The sequence below is a fragment of the Prunus avium genome, chromosome 2 (genome assembly GCF_965620075.1).
Source record: "Prunus avium chromosome 2, drPruAviu1.hap1.1, whole genome shotgun sequence".
In the NCBI taxonomy this organism is placed as follows: Eukaryota; Viridiplantae; Streptophyta; class Magnoliopsida; order Rosales; family Rosaceae; genus Prunus; species Prunus avium.
The window spans coordinates 23245728-23256708 of NC_142285.1; the positions used below are offsets into that span (position 1 = coordinate 23245728).

The 10981-nt window shown below is 37.9% G+C and overlaps 2 protein-coding genes across 3 annotated transcripts; one reads left to right on the forward strand and one right to left on the reverse strand.

Moving 5' to 3' along the window:
* The first annotated feature begins 5 nt into the window (after window positions 1-5).
* LOC110769657 (diphosphomevalonate decarboxylase 2-like) lies at window positions 6-4620 on the forward strand. The gene is made up of 10 exons (XM_021973679.2): window positions 6-221; window positions 597-795; window positions 972-1035; window positions 1359-1422; window positions 1524-1604; window positions 2388-2474; window positions 2851-3008; window positions 3135-3183; window positions 3844-3968; window positions 4123-4620. The coding sequence occupies exons 1-10, from the start codon at window positions 6-8 to the stop codon at window positions 4337-4339; spliced, it is 1260 nt and encodes a 419-aa protein (XP_021829371.2). The 3' UTR covers window positions 4340-4620.
* Window positions 4621-5590: 970 nt separating this feature from the next.
* Window positions 5591-8542, reverse strand: LOC110773628 (uncharacterized). 2 transcript variants are annotated; one of them, XM_021978157.2, is made up of 5 exons: window positions 8340-8542; window positions 7495-7771; window positions 7175-7386; window positions 6496-6769; window positions 5591-6086 (listed from the first exon to the last, which is right to left on the reverse strand). In XM_021978157.2, the coding sequence occupies exons 2-5, from the start codon at window positions 7753-7755 to the stop codon at window positions 5790-5792; spliced, it is 1044 nt and encodes a 347-aa protein (XP_021833849.1). In that variant the 5' UTR covers window positions 7756-7771; window positions 8340-8542; the 3' UTR covers window positions 5591-5789. The 2 variants fall into 2 exon arrangements, with proteins under 2 accessions (XP_021833849.1, XP_021833850.1); XM_021978158.2 differs by lacking the exon at window positions 8340-8542 and adding an exon at window positions 7925-7944.
* Window positions 8543-10981: the final 2439 nt, after the last annotated feature.

Here is a 10981-nt window from a genome sequence, read left to right on the forward strand (position 1 = left end):
TGGAAATGGCCGAAGAGTCGCAGAAATGGGTGCTGATGGTGACGGCGCAGACGCCCACCAACATCGCCGTGATCAAGTACTGGGGGAAGAGGGACGAGACGCTCATATTGCCGGTCAATGACAGCATCAGCGTGACGCTTGATCCGGAGCACCTCTGCACCACCACTACTGTCTCCGTCAGTCCCGCCTTTGACCAGGATCGGATGTGGCTCAATGGAAAGGTAAAAGCTTTTTGTTTGTTTTCGTCTTCTCAGTAGTCTCTTTGTGTTTGGTTCCCGGGAAAATGCATGGGAAACAGAGGATTTGAAGGTTCTTATTTGCTGTTAGCTTTGACATAAACTTGGTGGGTCCCCATTGGGAGGCAAAAAAAATTTGGGTTCTAAGTTTTTGCCCCATTTGGTTGGCAAGAAAAAGTAGAAATGGAAAGGAAATTGAAAACTTATAGTAGCTGTATCACTAGTATTGAGCTTTGAAATTGGCACTGTTGCTTTTGCCACAGAATTCTCAGAGGTTTAATATTTGCTTTTCCAAACACCATGATCGTTTTGGGATTTCACTGATTCGTGGCTCTTTTTTTATTTTTCCGGTTAGTGTAGGAGATTTCTCTTTCTGGAGGCAGATTCCAGAGCTGTTTAAGGGAAATTCGTAGTCGAGCTACCGATGTTCATGATAAGGAAAAGGGAATCAAGATTACTAAGAAGGATTGGGAGAAATTGAATGTACATATTGCTTCATACAACAATTTTCCTACTGCTGCTGGATTGGCTTCCTCGGCAGCTGGTTTTGCTTGTCTTGGTAACGGATAATACCGATCATATTATTGTTAATTTGTTACATGATTAGTGCCTTAAGTTTGAGAACACATGACTGTGTTAATAATGTTACTTGGGTACTGGATTAATCATTCTTTGTCAATAAATAGTAATTAAGCAATGAGCATATCATAGCTAAGCCTCTGTTTCTACTTGCAGTTTTTGCCCTCGCAAAGTTAATGAATGCGAATGAAGATCACAGCCAGCTTTCTGCTATTGCAAGGTAGTTTAATAGTTCTTAAATTATCTCATTTTCAGGTTGCCTGTATCTTGCTTCAATTATAATGATTAGAATTGTGAATGGCTTGCACTTCATTTTCATTGCTTGAATGTGGCTGCTGTTTTTGGAATTTTTAAGTCATGATAAGTATCAGAGATATTATGTTTGCTACTATATAGACCTCATGGTAGTGGATTTCACTATGTGTGTTTTTAAGTTCATCTTAGTAGTTGTGTTATAAATCCTTTTTCTTCTGTATTCAAATTATAGAGATTCAAGTATTGTAGTTGGTGGTGATAATTCTCTAAATTTGTTTGTTCATACAGGCGAGGTTCGGGCAGTGCTTGTCGCAGTTTGTATGGGGGATTTGTCAAGTGGATCATGGGAAAAGTAAGTTTAGTTCTTTTATGGTTATTGTTATGCCCTCTGTTAAAAACCAAGTTATTCTATTGAGTCTTTAGTGCTGATTCTTGGTATCATTATCTATTAAGGATGAGAAGGGAACCGACAGTCTTGCAGTTCAACTCGCGGATGAGAAGCACTGGGATGAGCTTGTCATTGTTATTGCTGTGGTATGTAATATATGTTCTATACATTCTGTCAAATGATTTTATTGGCAAATTTTTCCGTGTGGATATGACTTTCTTTCTTGTCATCTTGTGCTTGGTTGTTTTTGAAAGATTTTCCCTAGGGTCTTTTGAATTTTCGGCTTTCCATCTCTGAGTTGGCCATGCATTTCATTCTCTTTTTTTGAAAATATTTTTTTGGGTAGTTTGATGGTTTGACGTAATTTCTATTTGTGATATGCATATCTTTCTGGTTTTGTAGTATCAGCCATATTATCTTATATGTGTTTTCTGGTCAGTATCAATGGCACGATAATACTTTTCAGTTTTGCAAAATACTACCTTTGAATATTATATTATTTTTATTATTAAAAAAAATATCCCCGTTCAGGTGCACAAAGAGTTAGGAAGATATTAAGTAGTCAAGATTAAAAAAAAAAAAATAGTAAGAGAGAAAAGTTTGATTTAATGTATTTAATTTGAGAGTTGCTACTATTAAAAAGAATAATTTTTATAAAGTCGAGTTTATTTTTTTGCAAGTCATGTTAGTGCATGTTTTGTTGTCATGAGGTGGATTTGGTGGAATGGAAACGTAATTTGGCAGTTATACCCAGCCCAAAAATTTATATGATGGGTGTTTATGATGACTGCACATGCTTATTTTGGAACGTTGAGGTGCCGCAATTTGTATAGAATCCTGACAGAAGCCAAAGATGTATTCTGAATGTCTGACTAGGTTTATCACCCCTATACCCTAAGTTATTCAAATCTTGATTTTGTTTATTCCAGGTAAGTTCACAGCAGAAGGAAACGAGTAGCACTACAGGAATGCGTGATACTGTTGAAACAAGTTTGCTCTTACAACATAGGGCGAAGGTACATTCTCCATTGTCCTTTCACTGCCTAGTTTAAATGATAGGATTCACCTTTAGTAAGAGAAGGTTATCAAATTGACTGAGCTCTGTGGTTTTGCATTTGATGCATCTAAAAACAGAAACTTTAAATTCCGTATTATACCACATTATGCTCAATAGCTTAACCAATCAAGAATTTTACAAACTTTAGAACTTTAATCCATAAATTCTATAATTTTGAATTATTTGTACCTTCAAGCTCCCTCATTTTAGTACACCGTTAATAGAAAAACACGGTGTCTCATTCTTTTAGGTCATCTGCTGTCGTTTATTTTGGTGGGGTCATTTAACCCTGATCTAACTTGTATATTTCTGTTTGTCTTTTTATACTGTTACAGGAAGTGGTACCCAAACGCATATTAAAAATGGAAGAAGCCATAAAAAATCGTGATTTTGCTTCTTTTGCACAACTGGCCTGTACTGACAGTAACCAGTTTCATGCTGTTTGCCTCGACACATGTCCCCCCATATTCTACATGAATGATACATCCCACAGGCAAGCCTCTTTTTTGAATTTGTGTTACTTGAAAAGCTCAGCGGTTACAGTAATTCATTTATGTTTTCATTGAGGTGCGGAACTAGAAACTTGGAATTCAATATTGACGAAGTAACTATGTTTCAGGATAATCAGCCTTGTTGAAAAGTGGAACCGTGCAGCAGGAACGCCTCAGGTTAGGAAACTATTGAGTATAAAATACTGATTGCTGCTCTTTGTAGCATGATAATGTTAAAAAACGGTGATCTTGAATTTCTAAGATTGCTAGTGCTCTGTGAGCAATCATATCTTGAATTTGGTATGTCTGATTGTATTTTCAGTAGAAGTCCTTCAGCATAAAAAGATTAACCTAGTTAAAGCTTCAATTTTGCATGTTTTCTTCATATAATGTCTCAACTGAAGCAAATTGCACATCCTCAGCAGAAGCAAGCTGTAAAGAATTCCGAAGATGTAATTAATAAATTTACAAATTATTAGTGGAACAGAAAACTTTTGGCATTAGCTTTTCAAGTAATTTGGTTCAGACTTTGTTCTCATAATAAACGTTATTGCTCAAAGCATGCTTGGAAGTTTCCCTGGGGATATACCTTTCCTGAATGGCAATATTATAACATGTTATTAAAAGTACTAAATTTCGGTTGTGACTCTTAAATGCTTCAGAAATACTAATCTGAACCTGCTTATCCCATGTGGCACTAATCTTACTTTATGTTTAGCTTATGGCACCCGTCTGCTGCTAAATATTATTTGGGAAAAGATTTTATACAGCTTATTTGAGTTGCATACTGTTCATACTATTTTTTTGAGTAGTTGAAAATATTTTAATAACTGACAGGTGGCATATACATTTGATGCGGGCCCGAATGCGGTTCTAATCGCACGTAACCGAGAAACTGCTGCCCTTTTGGTTCAGAAGCTGCTATTCTGCTTTCCTCCAAAATCTGATGCAGATTTGAACAGGTAATATTTGTGGGCTTTGATATGACATTTCCTCAAGCTTAAGAGATTCTTATTTCTGTGTAGTTTCCGCATCAATGATTTTTCTGATGGCACCAACCTTGCTCCCCTTGTGTGTGGCTTTCTCTTTTAAAAAATTTCTTAATTCTTTTCACAGTTTCGTTCTTGGTGATAAGTCCATTCTGAAAGATGCTGGGGTTGACAGCCTGGAGGCTATCGAAAGTTTGCCCGCACCTCCAGAAATCAAGGATCCATCCCAGAGGCACAGAGGAGATGTTAGTTACTTTATTTGCACAAGACCTGGGAGAGGTCCAGTTGTGCTGTCAGATGAAAGTCAATTTCTTCTCAACCCTGAAACTGGGTTGCCGAAGTAAGTTCAGAAGATTTCCCTTTCTTTCACGGTGTTCTGTTCTTTCTCAGGACGATTCAAATGGCTGTGTGAGCCTGAAGTAGTTCGTTCAGATGATCCTTTTAGGCTGAACCCAAGAATTGTCTTAAAATGATTATCCGAGTTCATCTCAGTTGGACAGTTTCTGTTGCTTGTTATTATGGTCTTTATACTCACTGCCTTTGACACATTAATGAATAAATTGTCTATTGTTCATCAGAAAGTGTGACATTGTGATAACTATTAGCAATTCATTCCCTTTCTCTACATGCCCTTCCTCCTACATGTCAATGTGAAATATTTAACTTTGAGTTCAAGTAGCTTGAATTCCACCAACATCATGACATTGTATGACCTTTGTACTGATGCAGCCCGGAAGCAAATGATCGTTAACAAGCAAATGATCGACAAACGTCTAGATCCATCAGCTTTATGAAATTCACCAAAGAAGAGACAAAATCTCAATAATTTTAATAATGATATTAATAAGCCGTCAATTTTGAAATAGAAAACATAAAACTCCAAAATCGTAGGAAACTTCTTAAAACTTAAATGACAAGAAAACAATTACATCCTAATCTAAATAAAAGTAAACAATTAATTATTCTAAAATTAATAAAAAAACATTAAATAAAATATTTTCCTCGCCAGAACCCTAATTCACTTCAAGCTGCTCAAGCAATTTGAAAATCCCACCAATACATCCTTTGGGAAGAATTTTTCTCTCTTGAATGATTTCTTGCCAATTTTGAACAGCTCTATGTTCTTTATCTTTCTTCGTAAATATAAATCCCATATTTTATCCTACATCACATACACATGTTCTTGTCCACCACAAAGAAAGTTTCTCATATTTTTATGACGGTTTCATGAATAAGCCAACTGATCAGCAGTACAAGAACACTTCCTCCTGATGCTTTCTTTTCATCTCCGTTTTATTCTTTCCTACTTTTTCCTTACACATTTGCCAAAAAGTATCCTAGAATTTACCCATACGGCTACTGCCATGTTTTCACCTTCCATGCCTTTTTTTATAATTACAAGCTATAGTTTAAACTACACGGGATGAGAGATTCTCTTACACACACACTACCATAGTGCCATGGGGATTCGAACCTGATACCACTAGTATGCAAGTCAAGGCCCTTTATCACTCGGCTAAACCCCTTTGGCACCTTCCATATCTTATATTTGCACCCAGTGGATTGCATCTGTCATTTGTGCAGAATTGTCAATCTTCACAAACTATTTTCAAAAAGTCTCATTCCTTTCCAATATTTAATCTATATGAAAATTGTAAGCCAGTTTCGTCCAATACCTTACAAAATCTATCTTGCTGAAACAAAATATTAAACAATGACAGAAATCTGAGTCTGATACAAAGGGAAAAAAAAAAAAAAAGGGAAGAGAAAGAGCTGCCCTGTATCAACAATGGGCTACTTCTCTTCAATCAGAAGTGCCTTTAAGATAGCTTCACTGATACCATGTGCAGCTGGAAACAAGTGTCCAGCACCTGGTAACTCATGGTAGTGAATCCATGGAAGCTTTTCTGCAATATAGCGTTGCAGTTCGACTGGGACAAGCCGATCTTCATCACCCTGCCATAGATGGACGGAGCCTTCCTTACCGGCAAAAGGGTTCTTCAGATCTAGAGGATCAAATTCCCAGGTCCCAAATCCAACCATCATGTCACGAAGGACCGACTCAAATTCTCCTTGCTGCTTGGCCTGTTCCTGCAAAAATATAAAAATAATTAATAGATAAATGAATCATCAAAGCTGGTGGTAAGGACGAATGCCACATAAAATGAGTCAAGTACAGTTGGATGAGAGTATTTTCAACAAGATTACGGTACAAACAAAACTCCCAACTGCCCTGTAAACCAGGAGGCTCCTGAAGCCTCAACTAGCACTATAGCTCTCCAAGTGTGAATTAGTCTTGCAAATGATATTAACTCTTGCTCAAGGGTTTGAAATTGTTGTACAACGGTTTGAGAAGTTAATTTTTCACATCATATGAAGCTTTATATTGAATCTTCTAAGGTACGTGGTAATGGACCGAGCTGAAGTAATGCCTCATGTTGTGTCCCTCTTATTGAGTTTCAATAAAAAGTCCTAAACATTTACCGAATATGAAAAGTACCTTGTTATCCCTTTCAGAAACGTTCGCATTCCGTATGATTTCCAAATCTTGGCGAGAAAAAATGTTCATATTTGGGTTACTACTGGATACAACACTGGATGTAGGAAATAGTTTCTGAGTGTTCCACCAGTAGATTAGCCATGGTATGTGGTGAGCAACTCGAAGTGCCCATTGATCCCGCGGAGGTTGTTTATAATAGGAACCGGACAAGTTGGCAGGCAAGCCTGGCCACCAGTAGTTGACAACAGGAGCAATCAGTGTTGCTCCTGCTAGCCTGTCAGCATCCCAAACATCAAACTTGAGAAAAACTTCAATACTGATTAACATATCAGATAATGTAGAATTTGGTCCTCATTGAAGTAAAGCCTTGTATCCAGACTTGATATAAGCATAAGTACCAGATAAAACCTACTTTCAATGAAGTTCCAATGCTGGTGTAAAGTAACTAATGTATTATGCAGCCTTTATAAATCTTTACTTCAACATTTAGAAGGTTTCCATATTGTATCCAGCCAAAATTTTAGTTGTTCTTAAAAGTTAAAGTTAAATACATATGCAGCATGATATTTGAAATTAATTCATCTCTCTCTCTCTCAATTGGTATTCTAACATTCACAATGGACGTGTAGAGCATTTACAACTGCCTATACTATCCATGAGGCTTGTAGGAAAGTCTTACCTGTGAGGGATGTACTGAAGACACTTCCAGATGACCTGTCCACCCATAGAATATCCAATTACATAAAATTTGGATCCCAGTCCCAGCTGGTCACCAAGCTCTTCTATATCTAAAGCCAAACTCTTCCGCGTTCGTTTAGGATCCGGATCACTTTCACCATATCCCGGTCTGTCAAAAGAAACAATGTATGCCCCTAAATCTTCAAGCACTTCCTGAAAAAGAATCCACCAAGAAGTTAACCCATCTAATTTTTGGACACAAACTTTAAAAACCAATGAAGACTATAAAATCAATTTGAAATTGAGAAACAAATTGAAAACCTGAGTGACGGTTGTTGCAATCAGTGCATCATGTCTGGTAGAACCAAAGGCATGAACATATATAATCTTATATCTGGCCACTTCTTTTGGAACACCATGTTCCTTGAAGGCCAAATATCTTCCATCCCTCAGCTTTATTCTAGATGCCGTGACGAGTGGGCCGCCGGGGGAGCCACAAAGTTTTGGAGGGGGTGGTTGGATGGCCTGATATGCCCATGCCAGCAACCCAACTAACAAGAGAAATGTGAGTCTCTTAAACATCTCTGATGCCTGACCCCTGAGAATGAAAAATGAAACTTTGCTGATAAACCAGTACAAGAAGTGAGGAGCAAAATAGCACTGATCTTGAGGACACTATAATAAGGCTTAATTTGGGCATTTCCCCTTAATTTGGATCATTAAAGTCCTGATGAGATCACATATTGATTACCTCTACAAGTTCACCAATGAAGAGGGTATCTGAATGAAACAACAACCAGAAGAAATATACACACAAAATACAGAAAGGGTCAATAAACAAATAAATCAGTTGTACATTAGAAGTCCCATCATTTAGTTAATTTTACCAGAAATTACATGAACTTCAATAATCTATCTGCTGTATTCTTTGCCCTGTTCTTCACCAAAAATAAAAATTAAAAAAATGTAGCTAAATCTATCCATTGGGTTTCCATTGTGTCCAAGAAAGCAGTCAATATGCAGAAACAAGCATCAACCAAATCAACCAATCATTTTTAAGACAGAAAAACTTGAATATATGGACTGCATCATATAAACTAGACTCAGAGCATAAAACCCAGAAAGAGAGAGAGAGAGAGAGAGAGAGAGAGAGAGAGAGAACGTACGTTAATTATAGTTGAGAGCAGGAAGAACAGCTGTTGTGCTGAAGCAAACCATTATATATCTTTAACTTAACATTTGGTTTTAATTAATTAATTAATTGTATTACAAGTAAGTAAACAAGACCGCCACCTAACTAACCAAACCCAACCTAAACTCGATGCCATATTTTTCGCTCCGTTCATTTTGACCTTTCTTCCTTGACATTTTTCTGGTCAGCAGCAAAGCAGAGGGGAGGTTGGTTAATCCCAAAGTTGTAGGTAAACCTTACAAGACGACAAAAATGGATTATTTTCTGCTATGCTGTCGTAAGATTGACCTAAATTCCTTTGTTGTCGTCTGTTATAAATTATTTTCTTTTTACGAGAAAATGGATAATTTTTTGTTGTCGTAAGATTACCCTAAATTTCAAGAGTTTTGAAAAATATGATAATTTAAAATGTTGACAATCTCTAAGAAAAATTTATCTGATACCCCACATAGCATGATGGAGTGATGCATTGGATTTACCCAAAATTATGACACTTAACTCCTTCATTTTTCGACCAGAAGAAAAAAAAAACTCCTTCACTTCAAGTTACAAGCTTCCTGGTCTCACTTTCGCCCAATCGAGTTGGATTAAACTTATTTAGTGCTTAACAAAAGAAAATTTAAAGCCAAAGAAGTTGTGTAATCATGGGAGCGGCGGTCCTACGTTTTGGAGGCTCCAGGCAAACATTCTAAATGGGGTCTTTCACTCTATATATTTTTTTATGTAATTTTTTTTCCGATAAGTTAAAAAAATATTATATGAACTAAAATTCACAATTGTACCCATTGGCAAAACCACACTAAGGGAAAAAATATAAAACCTATATATTTAACTTGTTTTCTTGCTCCCCATGTTTGAGGAAACAAAGTAGTGAAAAAAGAACAAAATAATTGGCCTACATCATCCACATTGGTACACCAATTACCCAACTCATCCATGACACCTGTAACATCATTAGTCGGAGAACGAGACTTGGCACGCCGCACGCTCATGAAAGAACCTCTGATTACGGTCCCCGCAGCCATAATATTTCTTCTTTCTCTAAAAGAGTATCTAAATTTTTGCTCACAACGCTTTAGATGGGGAAAATAACAAGGCGGTGGGCACAAAGCCTGAACCTCAGCCATTTCACCTTTCACTGCTCTAATACGCTCATTAAGATTACCAGAAACATTACGATTACATATATGAAAAAACACCACCAAAAAAACAAATAAGAAAATGAGAAAACACTACGAAAAAGAACCATCAATGCTGGGGGTAAGGACCTGTAAAGTCTTAGTATACTTGGATAAAGAATCAGTCAAGGAGATCTCAGAAGAAAGTGCTGAAGTCCATGACTGTCTAACCAGGTCCTCACACCCGTCCTCAAGGTCCACATCTCTTCAAACTGGAAACGGCGCCGTTTTTTATGATGGTGTTTGGATGTGGTCTCCAAATCCAAGCTAAGTCAAGTGGTCTCCAAGTCCATACTTCAGAAAAATGAAGGCAGGGGGCACTACAACGGTTGGATGATCTTCAATTTTGGATATGTTATAGCCAACACAATTTTGAGCAAGTTTCGTGAAGCAATCACAACCATCCGAGGATCACATATTAAAATCAAATGCAGAAACCGAGTCTGCAGAAACCCAGCAGCCATGGCTGAACACAAAAGATGGAAACCCGTTTTGAGGCATCAGGAAAATTGAGAACAGTCTACAAATTTCACAGATTTTAGTCCTCAGGTAGACGAACAACTTTCATGAAGGAAGTTTTCTGATTGGAGCTTCTGAACTATGACTTCTGGATTTCTGAACAGTACCCTCGGTTTTGGGTCTTGAAGGAGAAGGAGGAAGAAGAAAATGAGGAAAAGAAATGTAGCCAGCATGTAAACCAAGAAGGGAGGTTTTGAACTTGGCTGAAGAAATGGCTTGGACATGAGAGGACCCATGTGGGTTTACTTTGGCATTCCCAAACTTGGTCGGCTGGAGTATTTGGTCTCTTTGCAAATTGGGTTGCAAGTGTTTGGGTTGGAATCCAATTGTCTTGTTATTTATATATATGAATGCAAGTTGCAGTCAAAAGTGGTGTTTTGTTGACTAACATTTGGACAAAGGAAGCAGCAAGTCACGTGGGAAAGCTTGGGATGCTGGATGCAAAGTGTGGGATGCAAAATGTGGGTTGCAGCATGTGGGTTGCAGCATGTGGGATGCAAAGTGTGGGATGCAAAATGTGGGTTGCAGCATGTGGGTTGCAGCATGTGGGATGCAAAATGTGGGATGCAAAGCTTGGGATACAAAATGTGGGTTGCAATGTGCTGGGTGCAAAATAGTGGCTGCAAAGAAGGCCAAAGAGGTTGGGCGAAGGCCAAAGAGGTTGGCGGAAGGCCAAAGAGGTTGGGCGAAGGCCAAAGAGGTTGGGCGAAGGCCAAAGAAGTTGGCCAAAGTCTAGAGAAGGTTGGCCAAAGAGTTGGCCAAAGTATAGAAAGAGTTGGCCAAAGTGTTGGCTAGAGAGTTGGCCAAGGTGTTGGCCGAAAAGTTCTTTGTCTTGTTATATATATATAATTAATCAAAGCCTAATGCCATATGCTGCCAACGCCAGACCAACATACCAAGATGGCTTCATGCGATATCG